Here is a 16,612-nt window from a genome sequence, read left to right as displayed (position 1 = left end):
CCCATTACCATTAGTGACCATGCTCCCGTCTCTCTCACCTGGAATATTAACCATTCTCGCAAACCATTTTTGCGATTTAATACATCCCTTCTTAAAGACTCAAACTTTGATAATTATATTAAAAGAGTGGGCATCCTTCCTTGAAATAAATGATTTAATGGAAATAGCACCATTACTACTTTGGGAAACAGGGAAAGCAGTATTAAGAGAAAAAATCATATCATACTCCACACATAAGAAGAAAAAAAAACAACGAACAGGAAATGTACTTAGAACAAAAGATTAAAGAACTAGAAAACATCAACGCAAATAATCCAACAGCACAAATCCAAAATGACTTAAGGAAATACAAATTACAATTGAATGAACACATAATTCGAAAAACTAAATTCCTCATACACAGACTCAGATAGAAAACTTCGAACACAGCAATAAATCTGGAAAATACCTGGCCAACCAAATCAAGCGCAACAAAGAAAAAACAACAATCTCAACTGTCATAAACTCAACAGGGAAGCTCATCCATACACCAGAAGAAATAAATAAGACATTCCAAGACTTTTATACTAATCTATACTCATCAGCACATAACCCAAGCCAAGAAGATATTGACATATTCCTAAATGACATTGACTTACCTGAACTTACCAAAGAACAAGCAAATACACTGGAACAACCATTTACAATAACAGGATTCCACAATGCACTCAAACTCATGCCTAACAATAAATCACCAGGTCCTGATGGCTTCCCTGCTGAGTTCTACAAACACTTTTGGAACATCCTAGCCCCCGTTTTCAACAGATTAACAGCTGAAATTAAAAAAAAATCTAAACTTTCAATAGACATGAACACTGCTACAATCTCTCTTTTACTGAAACCTGATAAAGACCCCACCTCCCCATCAAGCTATCAGCCACTATCACTCATCAACACAGACACAAAGATTATTAGCAAAGCTCTACCATCCCGAATTGAAACAGTTACTCCATCCATCATCCATGCAGACCAAACTGGCTTTATCAAAGGAAGACACTCATCTAATAACCTACGCAGGCTATTCAACTTAATACATTACACATCGCACACAAACTCACCAACAGCCATTGTTTCACTTGATGCAGAAAACGCATTCAACAAAGTCAACTGGGAATTTTTATTTAGCGCATCAAAAAAATTTGGTTTCAATGAATCATTTATTCACTGGGTGAGGATTCTGTACATAACACCAATGGCCACAATCATCACCAACGGACTAATATCACAACGCTTCACTTTGCACAGGGTAACAAGGCAAGGATGCCCACTCTCTCCATCTTTACTCGCTATATTTATCAAACCACTTGCAGCAGCCATCCGCCAAAAAATAAGCATCACAGGAATCCAAACAAAAAATATCCACCACAAGTGGAAATTCTACTGGAAAAACAAGACACCCCGAATCAAACAAGCCACTTTACAGAACTCTAAAAGCCAAGGAGGTCTAGGAGCTCCAAACTTTCTCCACTACTTCATTGCCAATCAACTTCAATACATTCATAAATCAAATTAATCAATCAAATTTTATTTGTATAGCGCCAAATCATAACCAGAGTTATCTCGAGACACTTTACAAAAAGAGCAGGTCTAGACCGACTGTTTGTTATGTTATTTAAAGAGAGGCCCAACATGAATCACCGTGAGTAGCACTTGGGAAAATGGGATAGAAGGAGATGCCGGATAGAGACAGGCAAAGAGAGAAACAACAACATAAGTTCTTGTTACAACAACAACATATGTCCTTGTTACATGAACAACAACAGACACATACTTATGGTTACAATGCCAATAATAGTGGTAGACTAGTATGAAGATTAGCAAAATAAATAAATTAGCACGAGAAGCCGAGTAATGATAAAGGCTGAGGTAATCGTAATTGTAACAGTTGAAGTCAACAGGTCTACTATTAGCATTAGCAGCAACAATAATGATACTATGGGGAAGGCTGATGTTAGTAGTTGTTGCAGTCGAGCAGGTCCACAGCAGCAGGTGGTCTGCAGCAACGATCCCCAGGAACCTTCAAGACAAGGGAGCACAAGAACTCCCGAGAAGATATATGATTAGTAATGTTAATGGGACCAGAAGATATAGAGTTAATGAGCTGCATTAATATGACTGAGGGAGAGAGAGAGAGGGAGAGTGGGAGAGAGAGAGACACAGAGAAACACAGAGAGAGAGAGAGAGAGAGAGAGAAGCTTGGTGTATCAGATCCCCCCGGCAGTCTAAACCTATAGCAGCATAACTATGGGCTAGTCCAAGCCTGAGCCAGCCCTAACTATAAGCTTTATCAAAGAGGAAAGTTTTAAGTCTACTCTTAAAAGAAGAGAGGGTGTCTGCCTCCCGGACCTTGACTGGTAGATTGTTCCAGAGGAGGGGGGCCTGGTAATTGAAGGCTCTACCTCCAACACTACTCTTAGAGACTTTAGGTACCACAAGCAGGCCTGCATCCTGGGAGTGCAATGTTCTAGAGGGGTTATATGGCACTATGAGCTCTTTAAGATATGATGGTGCCTGACCATTAAGAGAAAAGAAGGATTTTAAATTCAATTCTAGATTTTACAGGAAGCCAGTGCAGAGAGGCTAATACAGGAGAGATGTGATCTCTCTTCCTAGTTCTTGTCAGCACACGTGCTGCAGCATTTTGTACCAGCTGCAGAGTTTTTAGTGATTAATTGGGCCAGCCTGATAGTAATGAGTTACAATAATCCAACCTGGAAGTAACGAATGCATGGACTAGTTTTTCTGCATCGTTTTGAGACAAGATGTGTCTGATTTTTGCTATGTTGCGAAGATGAAAGAAGGCTGTCCTTGATATTTGTTTTATGTGGGAGATGAAGAACATATCCTGATCAAATAGAACTCCCAGATTCCTAACAGTAGTGCTGGATGCCAGGCTGATGCCATCTAGGGCAGTTATATCATTAGAGAAAGAATCTCTAAGGTGTTTTGGGCCGAGCACAATAACTTCAGTTTTGTCTGAATTAAGTAACAGAAAGTTTCTAGCCATCCAGATCTCTATGTCTTTAAGGCATGCTTCTAGTTTAGATAGCTGATTGGTTTCGTCTGGCTTTATTAGATAAGTATAATTGAGTATCATCTGCATAACAATGAAAATTAATGGAGTGTTTCCTCATGATATTACCAAGAGGAAGCATATACAAGGTAAAAAAAATCGGTCAGAGCACAGAACCTTGTGGAACTCCATGACCTACTTTGGTGTGCATAGAGGACACATCATGAACATTAACAAACTGAGATCGATCTGATAAATAAGATTTAAACCAACTTAGTGCAGATACTGTAATGCCAATTAAATGTTCTAGTCTCTGTAACAGGATGTGATGGTCTATCGTGTCGAAATGGGCACTAAGATCTAACAGGACAAGTACAGAGAGAAGTCCTCTGTCTGAAGCAGTAAATAGATCATTTGAAACTCGCACAAGTGCTGTCTCAGTGCTGTGGTGGACTCTAAATCCTGACTGAAAGTCCTCAAATAAACTGTTGTTATGAAGAAAGTCATAAAGACATATTGATCATATCTAGTAAAGAAGTGCTAATTGAGGGAAAGACTTCCTTAAGCAGCTTGGTTGGAATCGGGTCTAAAAGACAGGTTGATGGTTTAGACGAAGATATCAGAATTTAGCTCAGGAAGGTCAATTGGAGAAAAACAGTCAAGGTAAACATCAGGTTTTTGAGCAGTTTCCAAAGATACATCTGCACCAGTTAACGGCAGGAGGTTACAAATTTTGTCTCTAATCTTTAGGATTTTGTCATTAAAGAAGCTCATGAAATCATCACTGCTGAGGCCTATAGGAATACTTGGCTCAGTGGAGCTGTGACTCTCTGTCAGCCTGGCTACAGTGCTGAAAAGGTACCTGGGATTGTTTTTATTTTCTTCTATGAGGGAGGAGTAGTAGACACCTCGAGCATGCCGTAGGGCCTTCCTGTATTTATTAAGACTATTTTGCCAGAGCAAACGAGACTCTTCTGTTTTGGTGGATCGCCACATTCTTTCAAATTTACGCGAAATTTGCTTCAAGTTACGAGTTTCTGAGTCATACCATGGAGCTAGCCTCTGTCATTTAATAATCTTCTTTTTGAAGGGGGCAATCGAGTCTAGAGTACTTCTCAGCAAACCTGCAGTACTATCAACAAACTGATCAAGCTGAGAGGGACTAACATTAGCATAAGAGCTTTCTGTAGTAAACAGATGTGGTAAAGAATTAGAAGCAGCTGGAATTGTTTCCTTAAATTTAGCTACAGTCCTATCAGACAAACATCTTGTGAGTACATTTTTGTTAACTGCAGAGTAGTCGGTTGATAGGACATCGAATGTTACTAAATAGTGATCTGATAAAAGAGGATTTTGTGGGAAGACAATTAAGTTTTCGGTTTCAAGGCCATAAGCTAGAACAAGATGGAGGGTGTGGTTAAAGCGGTGAGTAGGCTGGTTTACACTTTGAGTGAAACCAATAGAGTCCAAAAGGGACATAAATGCCATGCTAAGACTATCATTATCAACATCTACATGAATATTGAAGTCCCCTACAATAATTATTTTATCTGAACTCAGGACTAAATCTGATAAAAACTCTGAGAATTCAGTTAGAAAATCAGAGTATGCGCCAGGAGGGCGGTATACTATCACAAATAAAACAGGCTGTAAAGTTTTCCAAGCTGGGTGTGAAAAACTCAGAACAAGGCTTTCAAAAGAGCTGAAACTAAGTTTTGGTCTAGGGTTGATTAGAAGACTAGAACTGAAGATAGCTGCCACTCCACCACCTCGACCAGTGTCTCGAGGAATATGAGTATTAAGATGACTGGGAGGAGTGGATTCATTTAAGCTGACATATTCTTCCTGACACAGCCAAGTCTCAGTTAAAGAGAGTAAATCAATATGATAATCTGATATCAGATCGTTCACTAATAGAGCTTTAGATGACAGGGATCTGATATTTAACAGACCACATTTAATTCTCATATTTTTTGGCATAACTTTGGTTGTTGTTTTAATTTGTATTAAATTTTTTTGACTTATTCCCTTTTTATTTGAGTTTGAATTAACTGTAATAAAAGGCCTGGGTTGGGGGGCAGACACAGTCTCTATTGCATTAACGTTGTGGCTGGGAAACTGCTCACAGGGAAGCTCAGAGGAGTGTGTAGGACTACAGCTCTGCCTCCTGGTCTCAACTCTGGTTTGTCAGGTTTTACGACTAACAAACTTAGCCATATTACGAGACAAAAGAGCTGCACCATCCAAAGTGGGATGAATGCCGTCTCTTCCGATAAGACCAGGCTTTCCCCAGAATGTCTGCCAGTTATCTATGAAGCCCACATCGTTTGCTGGGCACCACCTCGACAGCCGGCGGTTGAATGATGACATGCGGCTATACATGTCATCACTCGTCAGATTGGGCAGGGGTCCAGAGAAAACTACGGAGTCCGACATCGTCTTTGCAAATGCACACACCGACTCAACATTAATTTTAGTGACTTCCGATTGACGTAACCGGGAGTCATTAACGCCGACATGAATTACAATCTTATCAAATTTACGATTATCCTTTGTCAGCAGTTTTAAATTTGACTCGATGTCGCCCGCTCTGGCCCCAGGAATACATTTCACTATGGCCGCTGGCTTCGCTAACTTCACGTTTCTGACTATGGAGCTGCCAATAACCAGAGTTGGTTTCTCAGCGGGTGTGTCGCTGAGTGGGGAAAACTTGTTCGAAACGTGAAGTGGTTGGTGGTGAACCGTGTGCTTCGTCTTGCGGCTATGCTTCCCTCTGAGAGTAATCCAGCCACTGCATCCCGGCTGCTTGGGAGTTGCCGGGGGAGAAGCTACGCTAGGTCGGCCCGCACCGGCTACTGGACCTGGGGGCTTGCTGCTAAATACAGCAGCTAGCGATGCTTGGTTTTCCAAGGTGCGGAGCCGCGTCTCCAATTCCGTGATCCTCACCTCCATAGCTCCAAAAATACTACATTTCATACAAGTACCCTTATCCGTAAAGGAGGTCGAGGTAGAGCTAAACATCTGACACACCGAACAGGGCAGATCAGGAGAGCAGGAGGGAGAAGGAGAAGCCATTTCAATGGATTAAGCTAGCTGCTAAGCTAACGGCTAAGCGAGTATAAAGTTAAGGGTTTAGCAGATATGACGCTAATGCAACAACGAGAGTGCTTGATGAAAACTAGTGTCTGTTTAAGTACACAGCAGCTGAGTAACCACAGTGATGATAATTACAGCAGAATAATCGATTTAGCTCGAGCTCTAGCAGCAGCTACAAACAGCACAGAACAACACAGTAGCAGCGAGAAAACAGGAAATGACGCAATACGCTCACCTGACGCAATACGCTCACACACGTCACCTGGTATCTGGTGCTCCGCGAAGGCTGGTTTGAGTCACCCCTATGTCAAGTCAAGTTAAGTTGAGTTCTTAGTTAAGGCAAGTCAAGTCACTTTTTTTTCACCCAAGATACAGCACTCTTACCTAGAGTACCCGTATGGGCAGAAAGCTACCACAACAGGTAAATATGAAGTTAAATGGGTTCATCAAAAATAGACAGTTTCCCAGCAGGAAAATGTACCAGGTAAGTAAAGGCAGTAGTCTAGTAGGTTCAGTAGCCGGCCTTGTATTGTTTAACATCAGCAATGTTAACGTTAACTCTCCTTGAATGGATAAATTATGTGGTTATTGAGATGCAGAAGTTATCATTACGTTTTAACAAAACAGAAACAATCTATTGATTACTTCAGGGCTAATGTTCATAACATTAAATATAAAGACACTACAGGGATTGGGTAAACATTTTCACCAAAAGCTGATGCTCTGATGCTCTCTCTCTTCACCTGCTGCTGTGGACCTGCTCGACTGCAACAAGTACTAACATCAGCCTTCCCCATAGTATCATTATTGGTGCTGCTAATGCTAATAGTAGACCTGTTGATTACCTCAGCCTTTATCATTACTCTGCTTCTCTCACTAATTTATTTATTTATTTATTTTGCTAATCTTCACCCTAGTCTACCACTATTATTGGCATTGTAACCATAAGTATGTGTCTGTTGTTGTTCATGTAACAAGGACATATGTTGTTGTTGTAACAAGAACATATGTTGTTGTTGCTCTCTTTGCCTGTCTCTATCCTGCATCTCCTTCTATCCCATTTTCGGCCCATCCAGTCGAGGCAGATGGCTGTTCAACATGAGTCTGGTTCTGCTCGAGGTTTCTGCCTGTTAAAAGGAAGTTTTTCTGCCAATGTGCAGAATATTGCTAAGTGCTACTCATGGTGATTCGTGTTGGGCCTCTCTTTAAATAACATAACAAAGAGTCGGTCTAGACCTGGGGTCCGTTTCACAAAGCAGGTTTATTGAAAACTCTGAGTCTGTTAACCCTGAAATGAGGGAAACTCTGAGTTTTCCGTTTCACAAAGGGAGGTAACTTAAGCTCTCGGTCAGTTACCGTAGTAACAGACTCTATGAACCTAACCTGGTCACGAGCAGGTTTTCTTCAGGAAACTCAGAGTTTCGCTCTGTCTCCTCCCTCTAGAATACAAAAAACCCTCATTCGACTTCCTCATTCATTCAGCCCGTCTCACGCGTGTGTTTGAGCAGTTACCGAATTAAAAGAAGAATTGTGCATATCTGTGCTGCTCTGACCGCTTTGCAAAAGTCTTTTCTAATTATGATTAAAAAAATCAAGAGACAAATCTGTGTCAAAGTCATCATTTTTAGATTTTCCACCACCACTCAAATAAGACGCCGTAAGTTATTGGATTTTTTTTTTTTTTACTAACACATTCAATTTAATCAACATGAATTATAATGTATGTGAAGTCAGCATCATGTAAGGGATAAAGCTAATGCACATTAAAACAGCCACTGAATGATATTTCATTAGTTTAATATTTAAAATATGATTTAAGTGCTTCCATGTATGTTTTTTACTCCCGCTGGATTGCTCCTAAATTAATATAAATTTTAGCTTCCGGTCGTGATTAAGTATTAAATAAATAGACCAGTTCAAACTTGCAAATTTACTCGAGCAGTAGTTTCTTCCCACGCCGCTTCTCTCTCTTTTGCAGCTGCAGCCGTGTTACTTTATTTTTCTAAAAACATGCTCGTATTCGCTGAACGTCCGCATGAGGATTTCGAGCTCCACTGGTGTGATGTAGGAGGACCTCTTTTTGTGTACCGTTGCCATGGTGAATCGTGGTATCGGGGCTCCATTAATGCTGGCTTTTTACAGTCAGCGTGCACGCACTTAACTCCGGGTGAACCTACTCTGAGTTGATTGAACTAACTCTGATCAGCTGTTCTGGAACCGAAAACTCAGAGTTTCCTATCTCAAAGTAGATCAACTCGAGTTCAGGGTTAGACTCAGAGTTTGTTGAACCTGCTTTGTGAAACGGACCCCTGCTCTTTTTGTAAAGTGTGTTATGATTTGGCGCTATACAAATAAAATTTGATTTGATTTGATTTGATTTGATGTTTGGACTGGGGTAAGTGGTGTGTCCTCCCGCCATAGCCCGTCCTTATGGACAAAGAGAAGTTATCCAATTATTATTTTGCAATAATTCAATTCGGCTACTATATTTATTAAGCCCATTGTAATTACTGACATATCCGTCAAAATTAATATGATTTCTATGGATAGGACCCACAGTTTTTAAAAGGAATTACTACTAGCTACTAGGCTGTTTGTTAGCAGGTTCGTTTTCAGGCCAAAATGGCGGCAGTGCAACCACAAAGCCATCTAGTGTCTGTTTTTAAAAAAGCAGCACTGTTTCGTCTCTTAGCTTCCATACTCTTTGATACATCGGCAAATTTGTTCTTTGTTTCGTGCAAGATGCAGCAACACTGGCAAGACAGTGAGGTGAGGGCTTCCTCTGATCCGAGGGGATCGGCAATTTTGGTGGGAAAGGGGTATAACATAAAGCTTACATAGGCTAACCTAATCTGACAGTGTTTTCCCACCAAATGAAGCTCAGAGACGCTTCTGTCGCTACTTTCATAGTTTAAAGGTTGTTTCACTGCTTTTATTTTTAGTCTTGATTCATGAGTGATGACACTTTTATTTATTACAGGCAGAACATTATTATGAAGTAAACATATACAGACACATGACAGCAGGATACATTTATTGATCACAGATTGTCTGCAGCAAGAGAGTGTGTTCAGTAAAAACAGTTCAACAGCCGAGTTTTCAGAGGCCACTGTCTGTCTTCATCAACAGGTTCTGATCAAAGACTTCATAAAAACATTTATTACATATCTATATATTTGTCAGTATCAGCTGCAGATCAACATTACAAAAAGTAGCATCATCCAAAGTTTGATTCATGTCAACTAAAAATCAATGTTCTGAGTTACACTGGTGATTTAAAGGAACTTTCTGGTGTTTTCATGAAACATGTTTTTGGTAAAAAAAGTTTGTTTTTTTGAAAATATTTAGCATTCACCTTTTTTTTTAGGACATATTGTGAAATCTAAACTTTGTTTGCATCATCTTCAACATTCACATACAATATCTGATTTCTCAGTATTAAAAGGCAAAATACCCCAATAAAATCATAAAAATTACTTAAAGTATAACTTTTTATATACTGTATATTTTACAAAAGTCTGTCTAAGAATCTCTAAAACATATTAAGATAAAGTTTAAACAGCTTCTTAGTGAAGTGTGTGCATGGCGATGAAACAACAACATTGTGTCTCATTGATGAGTTTTAATAGTTTTTTTGGCACGGAGAAGAAGATCATCAGTAAACTGCTGCATTGGTTTCTACATGACATTTGTCAACAGGAAGAAAAATGTGTTTTTAATCTGCAGCAAAACTTTATGAGAGCGTCTGTTTCTATAAAAATCATTTCACCTGTTTACATTAGAAATGATATAAATGTGGAGATATAAATCCGGATAAACTGTTCCTGATATGAACTGATCTGTTGTCAGAAACAGCACAACAGAAAACTACACAATGAGAAAAACTACAGAATGAAAACAAGAATGGCACATGAACTGAGGAGGACAAAGCACTTTTTAAACAGTCAGAAAAAAAAAATTAAAACACTGAAAAAAAGATGTTTCAGTCTGTGGGGGATCTGTGAGGATTGAAACATAAAAATGTTATCATAAAACAAAAAGCCTTTATTATTATTATATATTCCTGATATTTCTGTATGTATACGTCAAACTTTCAGCTTTTATTCATCAAGTACTGCAGTTAGTAACAACACAACAGTTACTGAGATGATATCAGTGATATTATTATATTATATTATAATATTACAGTCACACGGTCAGTCTGGTGAACCAGTGGAACCATTGGAATCAGTGCAAAACACACACACACACACACACACACACACACACACACACAGTCCCTCTGACCTGTTCAGTCAGAAACTTCATGTTTCAGTAAAAAGATCTTAACTGTCAGACTGCTGAAGTTCTGGTCTGTGGACAGCTGCAGGTCCTAGTTCTGGATCATGTCTAGGTCCTGGTTCAGCTCCTGGTGCTGGTGCATGTCCAGGTCTGATGGTTAGTGCAGGTTAGGATACTTGACACAGAATCTGTTGAATGCATCGTATATGGCCTGTCTGCAAAAACAACACAAACGTGAACTGTAATCCAATCCACTTGATTTATGGAGCACATTTTAAAAAACAACAAGGTTTACCAAAGTGCTGCACAGTGAACAGGGTAAAACAACAGCCAGAGGAAGCACGACGAATGGAGACCCCCCCTTTGGGCCCTGGTTTACCTGAAGACGTTCTGTTTGAACAGGTACGCACTGATGTGTCCCCCATTCAGATACCGGACCTCACAGCCGGGCCAGATCTCCTGCAGGCTGAGGACACCCGTTCGAGGGATGTAGGCGTCCTCTTTGGCCTGGACCACAATGATCAGACTGGTATCCACTGGGACTGAGAGGGACAGAGGACAGAACATTTATTTGACATTCAAACACAGCAGCCAGGGTGCCAGTCAGGCTCAGTCTGTCAAAGTAATACGGTGATAAATTTACAAAAGCAAACCTACAGAGGAGTCGGCAGATCCTCCAACCCAAAACAAAAGTACACCAGCAAGTTAAACAGCAGCCAAAAAACACCACACAAGTCAGTTTACTCACAGTGTATTATACAACAGAGACGGTGCAACAGCAACGCCAAAACCACCAGATGTAATTTCTCTTTCTCCTGTGTTCACTATCAATCTTTATAAATATGTCCAGAGTGAGACCTCATTTCAGTTTTATATACAAAGTTTATTGTCCAGAGTGAGACCTCTTGTTTTTCAGGACATCTTTGCAACCCAAAGCCAGACACACCGGTGTTATGGAGGGATGAATCTGATTGTAGAGACAGATTAAGAACCCTGTGGACTCTCTGCGCAGCCCGTACCGGACAGACAGACGGACGTACTGAACCCCTTCCTGCTGTGCGAGTCAGCCATGAGTTTACACCATATTATTTTAAAGGCTCTGCCATGTTGCCCATTAGGTGTGTGATGCAGGGGAAGGGCGTGCTTGAAGGAGCCGCTCAACACAATGTTTGTATCTCATTAGAAAGCAGAGAAGAAGAAAACTTCCTCTGGTATTATTTTGTCCGTCAAAAGTTCTGGATGTCTCAAAAATCTGAAAACAATTCATCCAATTCAGTGATTTTTTTTTTTTCCATCAGTGGAAACCAAACAGAAGTCTGCTTTCATGGACACACTGAGCATTTGTTCAAGTTATAACTAGAGGAGTATCAGTATCATTTGTCATGTCTGATAAGAATTACCAGAGAAGTTGGCCATGTGAGTGCACTCGTCCATCACCCCCTTCATGAAGCTGATTGACTCTCTGTGTAAAGATGGCCGACAGCATTTGTTTAAATCCGTCTTCTTCCCCTGCAGAGTGTTTGCATGAATGCTTCTGAAAATGGAAATAAAGTTCATAGATTAAACCTACATGAAGTCACAGATTCACTGGACTGAGATCTAACACAGTAATAAAATTAATGAGCTGAATAAAATCAACAAAGGATCATTCATTAGTTGTTCAACACTTTGACATGTCAGCTAGAAAAGCTTCGGCCCAGAGACTATAGGGGAATCTGGACTCTGGAGGAGGTGATTGGGATCTGAACCCGAGTAGTGTAGTGATGCCCTGCAGGTGCTCGACTGTGACGCAGAATAACTACTGCGATTTACATATTAAAGATTGACTGTGTGATAATGTTTCTGAGGCATGTTCATTAAACTACACTGTGAATATGAATGAAGCTGTGCTTTTATAGACTGAACACACTGAGTCTCTTGTATTGTATTAACTTATATTGATTACCTCTGTATAGAGTCCACTCTGGTCCCACTGCTGCTTACTGAGGATAACAAATGGTCGACATGGTCTCTACCAATCAGCAGGCCCCGTCCACCTTTCTGTACCTCTGACGCTCCGTCCTCTGCAGACAGATCCAGCAGACCCTCCAGAGACCCTGGATCCTTCAGGAAGTCTGGACCCATCTTAAAGGAGTCAGCCTGAAGGGCAGCACAAAGATCCACCAACTGTTAGACCTGATGATAATCACGTCTTCAAAGACTAAAGGAGTCAAAGTGAAGGACAGCATGCTCTGTTTGACCTGATGATAAAGAGAGGTTCAGACTCAGATGTGAACTCACCCCGCAGTACTCCAGCAGCTTAATGATCTCCTCTTCATACACTGAGTTTACAGCATACTGCTTCTCCAGCTCCGTCCAGTTCACAGCTCGACTGAGCACACCCTGCGCACGCGCACGCACACACACACACACACACACACACACACACACACACACACACACACACACACACACACACACACACACACACACACACAGAGAGTTACAGTAAACATGATTTATGTTTCTTTGTCTGTGATCTTCAGGCTGCAGAGGAGATGAGAGCTGATGTTGCGGGGTTCTCTCTCAAACTCCTCCAAAAATCACAAAAAATAGCAGCAATGCAAAAACAGTTCTCTCAGCAGTTACCTCCTCTGTAACAAACTCCAGACTGACTTCTAAAGTCCAAGGCAGATTCTGATATACTTGAAGCCCCTCCCACTGGGTGTTATTAAAAACATAATTTTTTACCATAAATGTATTATCTTATTATTTCATATGCCATGAGCTTTTAAACTTTTAACACATTTTATAATAAGATTTTATACATTTTAATAACCATCTTAATCAAACTAAAACAACATATTTGGCAAATATAGATATGAAACAAACAAAAGATGAGACATGAGCGTGCAGCATATCGGGATATTTAATATCTGGAAATGGGACGCTCTGTCTCTCTCACCAAACTCACATACGGCGCATGGCGACGTTAATATGCAGCGCACCTCGAGGTAAGGAAACCTAATGCTGTGTAAATGTCTGCTAAGGTTGACAGTAGAACTTCCAAGTGTGCACCCTTGGTCGTGCTACAGAAACAGAAGGGTAGAAGGAAGAAGACGGATAATAGTGAGTTTTACTGGAAGATTAGAGACACTGATGGAGAGGGAAACATTTGGTGTGTGCATGTGCATGTGTGTCTGTGTGAGTGTGTCTGAGTGCGCGCTGCCGACAGTCAGTGATGGAGCCGCTCCGTCACAGCTGACAGCAGCTTTATCACACTGCCAGGTTATAACATTAACTGTAACACTGCATTAATAACAGAAAGTGACCTCACTGATCATGTGAGGGTGTTACCGTGGTGAAGACGCTGGATGCCGTGGACCAGGACAGACAGGGAACCAGAGGGATCGGCTTCGGCCAGTTCGTCACTGCCAGAGATGCCATCTACACACCAGTACAAAAATATGTGACAGAAGGATCCTTTTAAAAGTGCTTTGACCTTTATGTTGTCCTCGGGGTCAAATTTGACCGGTTTTCAAACTTCTTTGTATCATAACTATGGGTTTCTTTCATCTAATTGCCCCAAAAGGAAGGTTCCCTGCTATGCTCAGTGCACATACCAGTCATGATCAATAATTACACTGCATTATGGGTGTTTTATTCAAGTTTGTAGCATTTGTGCTCCTCCCGGGTCAAATTTGACCCGGTGGTGCCATGGGGCAATGGGTCACACAATTGGGCTTTCCAGCAGATGAACTTATACACACACACTTACACACACATATATCAAAGTTGTGGACAAGACGACAACAACAACAACAAACACACAAACACACACACACACACACACACTCAAACAGAAGCTGAGACCCACCTAGTTGGTGCAATGAAGCAATGGATGACACTATTGTGCTCTCGAGCAGAACACATGTATGCACACACACAAACACGCACACAGACACACAAAGACACACACATGACTTTAAGGCTGCAGCTGTGTAAACCTGTTCTTGTCTGACCTTTGATGTGCCTTTCCCTACGGGGGGGTTAGGACAACAACAAACAACAAAAAACGATAAAACTCTCAGCTTTTTGATAATTTCACTCAGTCTGACGAGTGACAATGAAGAGGCGCTACACTGTATCAGAGGTTCTTGACTTCGTTTGAACCCTGCTGAAGAGGAACATGACCAGGATGAATCTAAAGAAGTGGAAGACAAAGTGAATTAGAGAACAATGCTGAAAATGATGCTAATCCTGCTAATTCAGGATTTAATCTTACCAAGTAATAAAATCAGTCTGGTAGCAGGATAAGGATGGAAACCAGGGATAATAGTAAGAAGAACATGCCAGAGTTACACGAGGACCACGAAGAACCACGAGGTGCAGAGCCGTGTCCTAATAACGGGAAAGATGGCGGAAAGCAGAGGTGCAACGAAAAGTCTAAAAGTGAATTTTGAGAGAATTCTGCAAGAAATTCAAGATTTAAGAAAAGAGAACAATTGTCAGCTGGATGACATTAAAGACAAACAAAACAAAACAAAACAAACTAAAGAATGGGAGCAGAAGACCGTATCAACAAGGTGGAAACGAGACTGCAACAATGGAGCATGTGATGAGAAACATGCTAAAAGTCCAAACTCAAAACGAGGATAAGCTCGTCGACCAAGAGGGAAGGTCACATCCGTGACAAACTTGACATTCCCCCGACTATGGAACTCCATATTGAAGGCGACCACGCCCTACATAGGGAAGTTTGTTATGTTCTTTCTTTCGACCAGAACAGTTGGTAAACATTCACTCGTCTCAAGGTCTGATTCACAAAGCACATTGCCCTGATGATATTTAGACGCAAACTCGCCCATAAAGTTTGGCAGCTCCGTGCAGTTTGCTCTTGTTTTGTGTCTGATTGTGGAGAGAAGCTGTCTGCAGCTCCGCTCTCTGCTGTGCGGTGCTGCCCTCTCAGCTGCGTGCACACTGATGGACCTCAACTGCATGCACAGATCGACGAGGAGACGGGAGAGGAGGGGGCATTTATTATTACTCTCTGTAACGCAGCTTTATGTTTTTAAAACGAGCGCGCAGCAGCAGCATATAGTCCATCCATATAATAATCCCCTTCCTGCGTAACAGCTCCGGACATGTGGACAAAGTGTGCCAAGGTTGAGCCTCGCATAGCCCCGGACTGATTGGTCTCCCGATTCTAATAATAATGACAAAATATTACGAACAGATTGTTTTTACAGACAAATTCATTTTTTGATCACACAAAAGGTGGAATTGTCGTCACGATCAGTGTAAACTCCCTAATGACAGCCCTAATAATACTGCACCGCAGCTCCTACCACCTGCTGTTCGTCCTGGCGTTTGTGAACTAGGTGCTTTACGAGGCAATGAAAAAGGGAGAAATTTGCCCTGAATGGTTGCAGAACATGACTCATTGAAATATGCACAAACGGTTTTGGGGCACACAGTTGCTGTTCGCTCTGCAGCGCACTTTGGGGTGCATTGGAGTATGAGGCAGAGTCTTAATGTCATTTTCAGGTTTAGCCGGCACAAAAGCCGTGCAATCCTTTGGTGAATTCCCCCCTTAGAGTCTCACCAAATATATCTACAAACAAAACTAAAACAGAGCATCATGGTGTTCACATTGGTTGTACCGGAGTTTAAGGAGACTAAGAGGAAAAGAGACGCTGGAGTGAAACACTCCCCGTTACCAATCAAGGACATTGATTGCTGCAGGCGATCAAAGGGGGCGGACGTCCTGGATTGAGGAAGTGTAGTTTAGCTAGCTCCCCGGAGTCTGCCAGATGACGCGTTTTACGTCTGGCCGAGGTTTTCCAGAGAAGCTGATAACGTCCTCCAGAGGCACAGAGCGAAATTGTACTTTTGTTGTACCATTATGGCATTAGCTCCCCATAACAGCATGATAGGACTGAGGTTGAAAATTGGCGAATTCGCCCTTTAACAACCAGAGAATCTTCTTCAATCATGATTACCCTGCCATGATACTGAACAAGCGAAAGGGTAAAATGAAGCGAAACAAGTGTTGAAGGAGAAAAAGATCCGCTTCCAGACCCCCTACCCGGCCAGACTGTCCGTCTTCTATGAGGACGGGACGTGACTGGAGGTTCATCCAGGAGTGCGGACATGAGAGACAAACTTCAGGCTTACAGGAGACAATCCACCGTTAAAAAGCAA

The 16,612-nt window shown here is 41.4% G+C and overlaps 1 protein-coding gene across 1 annotated transcript in view; it reads right to left on the bottom strand.

Annotated features, from left to right (window-relative positions):
• Positions 1-9,071: 9,071 nt before the first annotated feature.
• abhd18 (abhydrolase domain containing 18) overlaps positions 9,072-16,612 on the bottom strand; it is a 47,122-nt gene continuing 39,581 nt past the window's right edge. Inside the window, exons 9-14 of the mRNA XM_069670027.1 lie at positions 13,766-13,855; positions 12,710-12,811; positions 12,375-12,568; positions 11,830-11,963; positions 10,809-10,971; positions 9,072-10,644 (exon numbers count right to left, since the gene is read on the bottom strand). Of these exons, the coding sequence (XP_069526128.1) occupies positions 10,587-10,644; positions 10,809-10,971; positions 11,830-11,963; positions 12,375-12,568; positions 12,710-12,811; positions 13,766-13,855 (741 nt within the window). The 3' untranslated portion in view covers positions 9,072-10,586. The remainder of the gene's footprint in view (positions 10,645-10,808; positions 10,972-11,829; positions 11,964-12,374; positions 12,569-12,709; positions 12,812-13,765; positions 13,856-16,612) is intronic.

Source organism: Semicossyphus pulcher, unplaced genomic scaffold (assembly GCF_022749685.1).
Source record: "Semicossyphus pulcher isolate SPU_LCO1_2020_fin unplaced genomic scaffold, fSemPul1.0.p SCAF_2, whole genome shotgun sequence".
NCBI lineage: Eukaryota > Metazoa > Chordata > Actinopteri > Labriformes > Labridae > Semicossyphus > Semicossyphus pulcher.
The sequence above is the reverse complement of the archived record's forward strand: the minus strand, read 5'-3'. Positions and strand labels throughout refer to the sequence as shown.